Genomic DNA, 14,164 nt, shown 5'->3' with positions numbered 1-14,164 from the left:
TTGCCCTTAGCCTAGTAGTAGCCCATCAAGGATCCCTTTTTAGGACCCCTGCTAGTTTAATCGGTAATATGGCCCATTCTCCTATGCCATAGCTCCCCTTAATCCCTCAGACTGCTACTGCTAACTAGTTACTTAGAAGTGATCATCTGCAACTTGTACAATCGGCTGCTCCTCACTCCAACTGCTATAGGTGATGCCCAATCCTTGTGCTTCAGTAGAGGAAATAGGATACAGGAGACATGATATATATATTGAGAGAGAGAGGATTTACAAATTACAAATACAAAAATGAGATGTAGACATAAAGATCCAAATTTTTAGAAACCAGAACATTTACAGAACACTTGGAATCCCTTCAAATCTCAATTTTATCCTTCACCTACACAATCAGAGACCATGAGAGCTCTTTCCTTACTGCTGAAAGTACGGAAACACCAATGAATAAACATTTTCTAGAGTCAGACATGCAGGGCATCTCTAGTACATGTGTTTGACACATTCCCATTTTAGAACACATGTCAGAAATTTTTCCTAGTGTGTTCATGTCCAATATGTGGGATATGCACACCAGGCCCCAGTTGGGCATGTTCTGTTTCTTATGGTTCACCTGAAAGGGTATTTATATTAAAGTACTAGCAATGCTTTTGAAAGGCCTCCTGGTTGATGTGCAACTCATTTAGTGACCACCAAATAGGCCCCCCTAAATGGTATATTTCCTTGCCACCATAAAGGCTAGATTTTGATAGCATAAGTTGGGGGAACCTTTGTAGACTCTGTGTTTATTTATATCGAAGCCCTCATAAATTAAAATTGACACTACATAAACTATGTGTGGGTTCGTGATTGGTTTCTTGATAGCCAATTACCAAGGCCATGACAGTCTCTGTTAAAGATGATATTTTCTATGGGAAGAAATTCTCAACAAAGACACTTCATGATTTATTTTCTGATATCTTATTGCACTTCCGGGTTTGCTAGCAACTACTTTCTAGGAACCAAACACCAGAGCTAAAAAAATATTAATTTCTGTTATTACAATTAAAAGTGAGAGACAGTGCTCAAGAAAATATTGATTACCAGCTTTCCCATAACAACTTATCATGTTGCTGTATGTCTTTTCATCTACTGAAAGGCCAGATTTCTGCAATGAATTGAATATCTGAACAGCATTCTCTAATTCTCTAGCCTTCCCATAGACACTGCAAAATGCAACACAAAAAAGGTTGATTAAATCTATTCTTGAATAAGCATAAAGTTCTCATAACAAGGAAATTGTCATTTGAAAAATTCAATGCATCATGAATCAGTTTACACTTTTCTTTTATAATAAAATCATTAGAAAACAACTACCAGTACAATCTTCTCTCTAAATCTTGAACATACCTATTTGGCAGTTTAATGCAAACAATGGTCTTAAGAGTCCAGTCATTTCACATAATACTTGATCAACTCATTGTTCATCCTCAGTCCACTGACAAAAGGAAATTGATGTTAAAAAGATTGGTTCAGATATCAATACCTGATCATTGTGTTATATGTCTGAAGCGAGGGAACAATACCAGCAGCCTTCATATCATTATATAAATCGATGGCTTCTTTTAGTTTTCCTGCAGTGGAATATTTAAGTTGAAAGGTAGCAAATTCATATTAATAAAATAATGCCTCAAAAAATGTTCGAAGCAGATTAAAATAGAAGTTTTAAAATGCTTCATGAAATTGATAAGTATACAATATGATAATGGTCATTTTCTATTGTATTTTACTTAGCTTAGTACTTTTGCGTGTGCTGTTTTTTTTTTTTTCTCTGTAAGACTAGGCTAATATATATTACAAAAAGTCAAAAGTTACAGCAAAATTACACCAGGACCGTGGCCCTGCATCTCCAGCGAGATTTTCCTCCATGAAAGACCCTTCAGAGTAGCATCATTACAAAATTGAGGCATCTGAATCGACATAGCCAGCGTTTGAATCGACACAATAAACATGTAAACCGCCACAATGGACATGTGAACCGACACGATGGACTGACAAACTGACACGATGGATGCATAGACTGACACGGTGGACATATAATCCGACATGGATGACACATAGACAGACCGACAGAGAGAGCAGTAAATCGACAAAGAGCTTGAAAGACAAACAAAGAGTTGCTTTCCTGGCAGCGGAAGACAGAGTGCTAGTCCTCATCGGTTGTATGGGGCTCATCCTTCGCCGGTCCTTTGAGCTTCTGCGAGACCTCCATATCCTTCGCCGATCCTTTGAGCTTCTGTGAGACCTCCATATCCGAGCGCAGTGACTGCTGAACCGGCTCACTAGGGCCGGCTTCCTCAGCTTGAGTGGCTTGGGGAGAGTCAGCTTTGGTTGGCCTCCGCATATCGACCGCGGGAACCTGCATATCAACCATTGGCACGCCCAGGTAGTCCAGAGGCCCTCTGTGATTGTTACAGTGTTCCACCATGACGGAGACGATAAGAGTGTTGTTCTCAAGCGTGCAGGGGATTCGGTAACGAACAGCCGGGTGCTCCAAACGACCACAATCTGGAATTCCTCCCCACCCACGCACAGTGCCGCGTCCAACAAGTCTGTTCAAGCCTCTGTTATGCTCAGGATTAGTTTCCACCGAGGAGGAGGGCGAATTGACTGGGCGCTGAGTGGCGGAGCGGCCCCTGGAACCTCCCCGGCGACTGCTCATCCTGGGCCTCTCCCTTTGCATTGTCAAATTACCCTTCGGACCAGAATTCCACTGAGAAATTGTGCTCTGAACCAGAGAATGTTTCTCCGCTGCCAGCGTTTGCTTGGAATTCTTGCAGGAATGAATCCAGGCGACCGGGGGAGCGAAGATAATGAGCGCCATTTGCCTCGATCTCAGCTGCACAATGAATGCCCTCTGAACCAGCAATAAAACCAATTGAATTGAACCTCCCATCGCATTTAACTCCATTGCAGTCTGGGATGTCGTGGCTCGTCCGGGCTTACAGCTGCCCACGTGACGAGCCTCATCCGACACCTGCCCATTACGCCAGTTCATCACCCGCATCCAGGACTTTTGCGTGTGTTGTTAAATAAAATGAGTCAAATCATTTAAGTCACGTGATTTTACTTAAATAGTGTTGATTACCACCAGAACAACACAACATTTTAGTGCCTCTCATTATTACATATTGAATCTATGTACCAAAGGGTTTCAGCCAGTCTTGTGATCCGGCACAAACACATGGTCAACGAATCATTGCCGGTAACAACCACCATATCAAGTGTAATTATTGCAATGCCACAATGCATGTAGGCATAAACAGGCTGAAATACCACCTAGCCAGAATTCTTGGGCATGGTGTGGGATGTTGTCAAAGTTGCCCTGATGAAGTCACTACTGAAATGGTAGCTGCTTTGGAATCCATGAAAGAATCAAGTTCTAGGAGGGAAAGAAGGAAGGATGAGATTGTTGGGATAGGTAGATCTTCATCTCAGAGTGAAACAAAGTTTCAAAGTCCAGATACTGGTAACTCCACTTCAAGTGTTGTGGAAAACAGGAGTATAACCTCTTCTTTCTTCAGTTCTCGTACAACTCAAGGATCTCAAACAACCTTGGACAGTTTCAATGAAAAGAAGACGAACGAGGCAGATATGGCAATGAGGAGGAAGGAGGCAGATACGGCCCTCCTCTTCCTCCCTCTAGGCCTTCTCTCCCCTTCTCGGTCTCCTCCTTTACCCTCCTCGAAGGCCTATTTGACCTCCTTAGCCACTAGGCCTCTAGGCCCTATCCCTCCCCAAAGCTATCCCTACTAGGCCTAGCATGGGCCTTCCTTGGCCTTATTTTGCCTCTCATCTACCCCTGGTTGGCCTCTGAATATTTTTGGACTGAATATTGGTGGGTTTTGCAAGTGAAATTGGCTCAAAATTTGCGATTTCAGGTGCCAAGTTCATTGGAAAAATTTTGGAAAATTGGGCAAGCAGTCTTCAAGACCTTGGGCCTAAGGTTTCATCTCAAAATCCTCCATTTTCATCACTGTTTTCTACAGCTCTTTGAATAATTCATAACAGTGGTAAAATTCAAGATTAAATGCTCTAAATTCACCCATAAATTTCCTAAATGTACTAAAAGTTTCAGATAAAAAATTGTCAATCATTTGGAAAATTGGGCATTAAACTTTAGGCATAAATCTAACTTGTTTAGTGATTGAAATATCTCTGCATAAGAGATTGATCAGATCTGATATAATCTAAATATCACATCTTAAAGGGCTTAGAGATATAATTTTTCAATTTGATAAACTTGTTCTAGCACTTGGCAATAGTTGGGCACCATTTGGTACACACCCCCACTCTAATTGCTCACTGTTGCATAATTTTCTTACTGTTGTAACAAGTGTTTTTCAGACCTGATATAACTCTGAATAATTCACCATAAAAAGGCTAAACATCTCATATAATTGTTTGGCAAGTCATTGGATGTGGTATTTTTCATACTTGGCTCTTGCATGCTTGTCATCTCTTGATCTTAAGTAATTTACTTGTTGTTGTCCTTGAAGTTTAATAATTGCTCATTTAAATTTGATTTGAGTACAGGTAACATAAGATCATTCTTTTTTCATGTTCCATAGATCATAAGCATTCTTGTTTCATGGTTTTAGGTCAATTGTTTTAGAGAGCACTAACACATTTGTTGTTGTGTGTTGATTCGAATCCATAAATTAACATCTAATAAACACTCACTAAAGCACTCTAATCTCAAATCGCTTAGAGTTGAATATCTTAAGTCTCTTTGCGCATGTTGACCACTGGAGTGGTACCTGATGATTATATGAAGACTCCATGCCCAAGGATGATCCAGAGGACACTTGCACCATCAATTATCGTCAGTCAACAGAGTTTTTTAACTCTACTTCTATCTTCTCATCATCTTTCTTGTACCCAGATTCCACACCTTATGGGGAATTGTAATAAGTAATACTAGTAATGATGAGTTTTGAGTTTGTAACAGGCCTAGGATGTTGGGACTCGATCAGCAAACGAGTACACCTTGGAGTGTTTTTTTTCTCTGGTTAATTATCCCCTCTTTTTCAGAGGCGGATAATTTTCTAGGATTTTTCACTCGCATTTTACCCCAAAGTCAGGGTAACAGTTTGAAGGTTGAGCCCCTGACACATCTTAATTTCTAGAGTCGATGTATATTTGTAATATCCCGTTTCAGGGATATTCCTCAAACCCAATCAATCTCTAACCAGCTAATCAAACTCTAACTAGATAACACACATGTGGTACAGTAGCCGGAAAGATAAAAATAACAGTGATGCATCATACAATAATGTATACACGGAATATAAGCAGATACTCAAGAAATGCAGAGAGAAATGCTAAGCCATTTTATTATACTGAGTAATGGAAAGAGTACAGGAGGTGATCAGAAAGATAGCATCTCGACTTGCACGAGGCAAGTGAAGAAATACACTCAGAATAGTAAGGACATGGCCCCTCTCTGAACTGTGTCCAAGATGCTGGAGAACTGTTGTGCTGCTAGAAAACTGTTGTGTTGTTGCTACTGCTAGAATCAAGTGAGGATTTGGGGTTGTTCCCATCCTCAAAAAATGAGGAAACTCTGGAATCAACCTCTGCTCAATAAACCCAGAAAACCCAGAAAGCTTTTCTAAAATAGCTGACCCCCGAAAATCGCCCCCTTGAGGATCCACGCAATCCCTCAAGGCTCTGCACTGCCCCTGAATAGAACCCTCCAAAATTTTGCCTGAAACTCTACCAAAATCCTCCAATATGAAAGGGCTGATCCCTTGCTCAATCTCCCAGCTCAAATCCTCCACAAAACCCCCAATTCGGAACTCCTACCCAAAGAAACTGCGTCTCTCTCTCTAAAGACTGCGTAGTCATCAAATGCTCAACTCCTCCTCAACTCCACAAATCAATCCTCCTACAAAAAACTGCTGAAAACTACCTTGCCCGAGTAGGCACTCGAAGTCCCCCGGAGCTAAGGGTGAGATCTCCGAACGGAGAAACTCGTTGCACTAAACAGTGCTGCAAACAGGGTAAACATCCAGCGTGCTCTAAGTTGAAGTGACTAGCTCAATTGCATAATATCGAATGCCAAAATGAGGCTCCTCTCGCCTTTATAGCGTTGGCTCCTCTCAACCCTAAGGCCCACCTCCTCCAATGTAGCCTTTCTCTTGCCACATGCTCTTCTCCATCTGCGCAGTCCCTCCAAGTGTCTACGTGGGCCCCTCCTCTACGTGGTCCTTTGGCCCCCTTGGCTCCCCTTTTAAGTTACAACGTTGTGCTACTAGGGAGTGACTTTATTCTAAAAGTGAGTTATGTCCCCCCTTTCCTCACAATTTTATTTATACATAACTATAGAAGGCAAAATTGAGCAAAAATCGAATATTCCAATTAGCCATGGCTAATTAGGAATATTACAGTCTCCCCCGACAAAATGTTGCTTGTCCTCAAGCAACTGAAGTGATGGATGCTGCAAAATTTTCTCACTCTCCCAAGTGGCATCCTCATCCGGTAAATTCTTCCACCTCACCAAGAATTCCCAGACCGTCCTGCTCCGCAGCTGCCTCTCCCTGGTATCAATAATAGCCTCTGGCTGCAACACCAAATGCCCCTCATCATCTGTGGGTGGTAGCTCATCTGTCACTGTCACATGCTACCCCAATGCCTTTTTCAGGCATGATACATGAAAGACGTTATGAATCTTGCTGCCTTGGGGCAGCTCCAACTCATACGCAACCTGTCCAATCCTGCATATCACCCTGTATGGCCCATAAAAGCGGGGCTTGAGCTTCTCAGCCCCCTTCTGCTTCAGTGACGACTATCGGTGTCGCTGTAATCGTAGGTAGACAAAGTCCCCTATCTCAAACTGTCTCTCCGCCTGACCCCTGTCAGCATACAGCTTCTGCTGGTTCTGCGCTGTAGCCATATTATCCTTGAGAGCTCGGAGAATATCCTGACTCTCTTAGATCCAAATCTTGGCTCTCGGAGCCTTGCTAGTACCAAACATCACGTCAGCAAAAGATAAAGGATGATATCCATACAAAGCATAGAATGGTGACATACCAACGGACATGTGATGTGTAGTGTTGTAGCAGTACTCCCCCAAATGCAGCCACTTCAGCCAGGCTCGCTGCTGCCCACTGACATAGTTACGCAAGTAGCCCTCCAACCACTTGCTTAACTATCTCTGTCTGCTCGTCTGTCTGTGGGTGATAACTAGTACTCGATGTCAACTCTGTCCCCACCAACCAGAAAAGCTCCTGCCAAAACCCGCCCATGAAACGGCTGTCCCTGTCACTGGTGATGGTCTTAGGAAGACCATGTAGCCTGAAGACCTCTCTGAAGAACAACTCAGCCACCTGCACTGCTATGTAGTGTGCGAATATGGCGAAAAAATGTGCGTACTTTGTCAATCGATCAACGACGACAAAGATGCAATCCCTGCCCTGTACCATGGGCAACCCTGTGATGAAGTCCATCGAAATACACTCCCATTTCCCCTCTCGAATGGGAAGAGGCTGCAATAATCCTGCGAGATGGCTCATCTCCCCCTTGTTCCTCTGGCAAATATTACACTCCCAGACATGCTGGAGTACGTCCTCCTTGAGGCCCTTCCATGAGAACCTCTCTCTAATGGCCCTGTAGGTTTTGGTAAACCCTTGATGGCCGGCCAATGGTGAATCATGTGATGCTTGAAGTATCTTCTTCTTGAGCTGAGATCCCTCAGTCAAGAAGATCCGGTCCCTATAGTAGATGATCTCGTCGACCACCCTGTACCTGCCATCCGCAACATGCCCATCCAGAACCTCGCATGCAAATCTGTCCTTGGAGTACTCTACTAAGGGTCGAGCCCTCCAGTCTGTGTCCAAGCTCATAAGAGACAACGTGGTTGGTCTACGCGAAAGGGCATCTGCTACCACGTTGTTCTTACCCTTGACATACTCAATGTCAAAGTCATGCGCTTGGATCTTGCTGATCCACTTCTGTTGCCTCTCCTGTAGCTGTCTCTGCTCCAAGAAGAACCTGAGGCTGTTGTGATCAGTCCTCACCCTGAACCTGTTACCCACTAAATACTGCCGGAACTTGGCCAATGCATGCATAATGGCCAGCATCTCCTTGCCGTATATAGGATACAACCTCTCCTGCGGAAGGAGCTTCTGGCTCTTAAAGGCTATAGGGTGACCTCCCTGCATCAACACTTCGCCGATCCCCTCTCCTGACGCATCACACTCCAAAACAAACGACTGCGTAAAATCCGACAATGCAAGCACTGGGCAGCTGCTCATAACCTCCTGAGCCTGTCAAAGGCTCGCTGCGCTGTATCCGACCAACTGAATGTCCCCTTCCTCGTTAGATCTGTCAGGGGTGCAGCAAGCTGTGAGAAACTCTTGACTAACTTCTGGTAGTAGGTACAAATGCCCAAAGTTCTGTCAGGTTCCTCAGCTCCGGCCAATCTCTGATGGCCCTGACCTTCTCCTCGTGGACCCTCACTCCATCCACCCCTATGATGTGTCCCAAGTACAACATCTCCGTCAACCCAAACTCACACTTGGAGAGCTTGGCATGGAACTGCTGCTCTTCCAATATGCACAATACTGTCTCAATGTGCTGGAGATGCTCCTCCTAGGTCCTGCTGTAAATGAGGATATCATCAAAGAACACCAACACAAACTTCCTTGAGTGACTACGAAAGATGTGATTCATGCAGAACTGAAATGTAGCTGGGGCGTTGGTTAGCCCGAAGGGCATCACCAAAAACTCAAAGTGCCCATAGTGACACCTGAAGGCGGTCTTGGGAATGTCCCGCTCCCTCACACGAATCTGATGGTACCCAGATCTCAAATCAATCTTTGAGAAGAACCGTGCTCCTCTCAACTCATCCATCAACTCATCGATCTTGGGTATGGGGTACTTGTTCTTCAGGGTCTTCTTGTTCAGGGCCTTGTAGTCAATGCACATCCTCAATGTGCCGTCCTTCTTCTTCACCAACACCACGGAAGAAGCAAAAGGACTTGTGCTCAGCCGAATGTTCCCAAGAGCCAGCAACTCCTGAATGGCTCGCTCAATTTCATCCTGATAGGCCTTGGGATGCCTATAGGGGGTAGTAATCACTACCTGTATGCCCTGCTCAAGCTCAATGGTGTGCTCAAACCCCCGGTCCGGTGGCTATCCTGGCGGAATCTCCCCAAACACTGTGGCATACCAGTCAAGGATGGACTGTATCTCTGGGTGCACCGTCTGCCCTGTAGTCCCTGCCTCTGATGCACGCAGCTCCACTGCCCACTCTACATCTCCCTTCCGGAAGACTATCTCCATCCGATGAGCTGAAACAGTCTGAGGCGGATATGTGTGTTGTCCCCGTATCTTCTCATGCCTCCCCGTCTTCTCATCGTCCCACTCCATCTCTAAGGCCTTCCAATCTGTCGTGACCTTCCCTAGAGTGATAAGCCACTGAACACTCAGTACCATGTTGGTGTCTGGAATATTGACCATGAAAAAGTGGTCAATCAGTGTGTAGGTGCCCATCGTCACTGATAACTATGGAACATATTGAGCACAGACCATGGTCTGATCTCCTGGGACCAAAACTGAAAATCCATCGAAGCTCACTGTTTGTATACCTCTCTGCTCAACCATCTGTGCATCAATGAAGTTGTGGGTTGCCCAACTATCAACCAAAACTGATACTCGTTGGCCACGTACTGTCCCCCGTACGCGCAGCGTCAAATACTTGGGAACTCCTCGCAATGCTGCAAGGGCCCCTCCGGTAGGTGCAAAAGCTGCACCACCTGCTGCTGGTGGTGGAGGTGGCAAAGGATCTTGCGCGGCATGACTATCTCCTGCCTCCACATCATCCTCCTCATCCTCTTCCCCGCTACTCTCGGAGAAGACCTCAATAAAATGTGCTTTTCCAGCAGCACATCTATGTCCCGGTGCCCACGACTCCTGACAAGTAAAGCACAACCGCTTCTTCTTCAGCTCCCTCCTGGCATCATCATCAATCTGTGCTCATCCTGGATTCCCCTTTGGAGGCGGAATCCTCACATCCTTCCCCTTAGGCTGGAAAGCCTGCCTCTGGGGGTAAGGTGTCCGGGTCCTGGGTAAGGCATCCTGTAAGTCCCGGGTCCTGCTAATAGCATCCTGAAGTGTGGCTGGTCTAGTGGATCTGACTAGACCCCGAAGTGGCTCTGCTAACCCCTCAATAAATATGTAGATCCTCCGTGTTGCAGATAGATCTGGCACCATCACTGAAACCCTCAAGAAGTCTGCAATGTAGGTCTCTGGGCTCCTGATCTGTTTAAGCCTCGTCAGCTCAACAAAGTGTTGTTCCGGATCCCTCCGGTCAAACCTCTCCATCAATCTCCTGGGAAACTCAGCATATGTCGTCACTGTGGAGTGTCCGAGTGTAACCAACCCATGGAACCACCAGTCCTGGGCCTCACCATCCAAATGTAATGTTGCCACCTTGATGGCCTCTGTCTCTGACATCTAGTTTCCAGCCACCCAAGACCTTGTCGAACTGTTTGATGAGCCATCAAACGTAGGCAAGTGGAATCTACTAGCTGTGCGGTGGGTATCTTCATCATGATAATGGCGGTATCCTCTGTGATGGTCGCAGGGTCTACTATCCTGCTGGAGCTGAAAAAAGTCTCTGAATGAGAGGGCATCCCTGAACTCCTGCCTATAGGCCTCGTACTTTACAAAATAATTGCCCATATGACCGGGCTTTGCCTCCTGCTGGACTCCGGCTCCCGTGTTTGCTCCTAGGAAAGTGAGCATGGTAGAACGTGTAGGGGCATGTGAGGCCATCTGCTGAGTAGTATCATGCTGAGTGGCACCCTATTCTGGAAAATGGTGGGATGTACTCGATCCTTCACCAACCTGGAAAACCCGTGGGTTCTCACACTGTCTAGCCTCTACCGCCGTGAATCTCTGCCCCATCACCTCAATCTGCCTCGACAGATCCTGCACTGATTTGAGGAGCATGTCCGCAAATCTTTTCCCGTCCTCATCTGCCATCAGATCCTCTTGCTCTGCGTCCACCGCAAGCTCCTCCTGTTCTGCGTCCACCACAGGCTCCTCCTGTTCTGTGTCCACCACCCGAACACACTCCCTTTCCGTAGGTGTTCTCCAACCTATGCTCAATATCTTTGTATTTCCTACCTCTGTAATAGATGTAGGACTTCTCCCTCGGTGTCATAGACTGCTAGCTCCACAGGCTGAGCCAGATCTATGCTCTGATACCACTATAATATCCCATTTCAAGGATATTCCTCAAACCCAATCAATCTCTAACCAGATAATCAAACTCTAACCAGATAACACACATGTGGTACAGTAGCTGGAAAGATTAAAAATAACAGTGATGCAACATACAATAATGTATACACAGAATATAAGCAGATACTCAAGAAATGCAGAGAGAAATGCTAAGCCATTTTATTATACTGAGTAATGGAAAGAGTACAGGAGGTGATCAGAAAGATAGCACCTCAACTTGCACAAGGCAAGTGAAGAAATACACTCAGAATAGTAAGGAAATGGCCCCTCTCTGAACTGCGTCCAAGCTGCCGGAGAACTGCTGTGCTGCTGCTACTGCTGGAATCAAGTGAGGATTTGGGGCTATTCCCTTCCTCAGAAAATGCGGAAAGTCTGGAATCAGCGTCCGCTCAATAAACCCAAAAAAGCCCAGAAAGCTTTTCTAAAATAGCTGACCCCCGAAAATCGCCCCCTTGGGGATCCATGCAATCCCTCAAGGCTTTGCGCTGCCCCTGAATAGAACCCTCCAAAATTTTGCCTGAAACTCTGCCAAAATCCTCCAATATGCAAGGGCTCATCCCTTGCTCAATCTCCTAGCTCAAATCTTCCACAAAACCCCCAATTCGGAACTCCTACCCAAAGAAACTGCGTCTCTGTCTCTTAAGACTGCGCAGTCATCAAATGCTCAGCTCCTCCTCAACTCCACAGATCAATCCTCTTGCAAAAGACTGCTGAAAACTACCTTGCTCGAGCAGGCACTCAAAGTCCCCCGAGGCTAAGGGTGAAATCTCCGAACGGAGACACTTCGTTGCACTAAACAGTGCTGCAAATAGGCTAAATAACCAGCGTGCTCTAAGTCGAAGTGACTAGCTCAATTGCACAATATCGAATGCCAAAATGAGGAGGCTCCTCTCTCCTTTATAGTGTTGGCCCCTCTCAACCCTAAGGCCCACCTCCTCCAACGTAGCCTTTCTCTTGCCACGTGCTCTTCTCCATCTGCGCAGTCCCTCCATGTGTCTACGTGGGTCCCTCCTCTACGTGGTCCTTTGGCCCCCTTGGCTCCCCTTTTAAGTTACAACGTTGTGCTACTAGGGAGTGACTTTATTCTCAAAGTGAGTTATGTCCCCCCTTTCCTCACCTTTTTATTTATACATAACTATAGAAGGCAAAATTGAGCAAAAATCGAATATTCCAATTAGCCATGGCTAATTAGAAATATTACAATATTATCATACTAGATCACACAAAAAATTTCGTGGAATTTGGTTAGGTCTAGGTAGTCATTTTTTAATTTTTTAGATTTCCTGCAAGTCAAAAATTGCAAATAAAATTGTATCTAAATTGTAATAAGTGTACTCTAGAGAAGTTGTATGGGGAATGAGTAATCAAAATTACACCTCTCACCCTCAACTTTCTACTATGACACACTTTGAGGGGTTAATAATGTGTTTTGGACCCTCAAAACCCACTTTTCCTAAGTTTAGTGGGAAATTTAGCAATTAATTAAGCCAAAAATTAAATAAATGGAGAAAAATAAATATCTGCACATGTTAAATGTTGTGAAAATGAGGTGGAAAATTATGGGGGAGTTAAAATGAAGTCCCAAGGTGATGTGGACTCCTAAAATGAAGGAAGGGACATGTGCTCAAATAAAATCGAATTTCTGGTATCAAATGAGAAAACTGCTTGCAAATTCGAATTTGTAAAATTAATTCACATTTGGGAGGATTTGGAAGAATATTTGGTGGAGATTTTTGTGGGAAACTATACCCACATGGGTTACCACCAATATACACTTGCCATTCCACCATAAAATTCGAATTTGGCACATCAGGGAAGAAGAAAATGATGTCCACTTGCCAAAATTCAATTTTTACACTTGGCATTGGAGCTCCATTCAACAAATTCGAATTTCTCTTTGGGATTGTCACCTCATGCCACTTGTTTAATCACTTCTACATTGGGATTGGCTCCAATGCCATTTGTCATTGTCATTCTTCATTGGGATTTGCTCCCAACTCTCTATATAATAGAGCCATGGGCTCTCACATTGCATCATATTGTTTGCGGAAGTGCTACTACCTTGTACACTTTCAAAAATATAAATAAAGACTTTGGGGTTTCATTCATGAGGTGTTCCTCCTTTTCGAGTGTGATGAATTGTTGAGCATTGGTATAATTCCTTTTACTCATGCTTTGATCTAATTTGCTTCCATATGCTCTTGTAGATTTGTTAATGTAGAGCTATCTTGCATTGAAATTTGATTTAGAAGTATCCTCTAAGTATAGAATGCTCTAGTTGGTTTTAAATAAATCTCTAGAGTTTCTTATCATTGTTTATTGCTAAATCTATATGGAACTAATTCTTGATTGAAGTTTTGTAAAGGGAACATCTTGTTGGGATTACAGAATCAAGCGTGAGGGGAAGCCTTTGGAGAGACCAACCCACTCTTGATACATTCTTAAAGGAGCTCTCATCTGTTCTTTAAACCTTCATAGTCTTATCTTACAAAGTGGTTTTGCAGGGATTTCGGCACATAGCTTGTACACAAGCCGAGAACTTCTAAATTTAAATCTCTTTTAAAAAAACATTGTACTTCATTTCTTTCATTTGCTATCTAAGAACTTGAAGATGGCTAAGCAAAGACAAGAGTTTACTCTCACTCTTTAGCTTAGCCTTTTGTAAATTATAATTGTACATATACATTTTATCTTGCTGATTTTTCCATTAATATTTAACTTATTTTGCAGCCATTGTTTGGATTGTTTGCTAACTCTTGTGTGGTAGATTTTGAAGAGCCGCTTCCCACAACATCTAACAAGTGTTTGCAAGACCTTTGGCAAGTGTTGGGGGTTCTATTTCCAAGGATGTGGTGAGCCCTTTTGAGGCTTATTTTGG

At 44.1% G+C, this 14,164-nt stretch overlaps 1 protein-coding gene across 2 annotated transcripts in view; it reads right to left on the bottom strand.

Annotated features, from left to right (window-relative positions):
* Positions 1–14,164, bottom strand: part of EMB976 (Tetratricopeptide repeat (TPR)-like superfamily protein) — a 441,215-nt gene that overhangs the window by 76,680 nt on the left and 350,371 nt on the right. For both annotated transcript variants that reach the window (XM_089433417.1, XM_089433413.1), the window contains exons 5-6: positions 1,520–1,607; positions 1,078–1,199 (exon numbers count right to left, since the gene is read on the bottom strand). In XM_089433417.1, the coding sequence (XP_089289543.1) occupies positions 1,078–1,199; positions 1,520–1,607 (210 nt within the window). The remainder of the gene's footprint in view (positions 1–1,077; positions 1,200–1,519; positions 1,608–14,164) is intronic.

Source organism: Pinus tabuliformis, chromosome 6 (assembly GCF_031772625.1).
Source record: "Pinus tabuliformis cultivar Carrire ecotype Pingquan chromosome 6, CPIR1, whole genome shotgun sequence".
Classification (NCBI taxonomy): domain Eukaryota; kingdom Viridiplantae; phylum Streptophyta; class Pinopsida; order Pinales; family Pinaceae; genus Pinus; species Pinus tabuliformis.
Note: the sequence above shows the minus strand (reverse complement) of the source record. Positions and strands in the feature narration are given on the sequence as shown.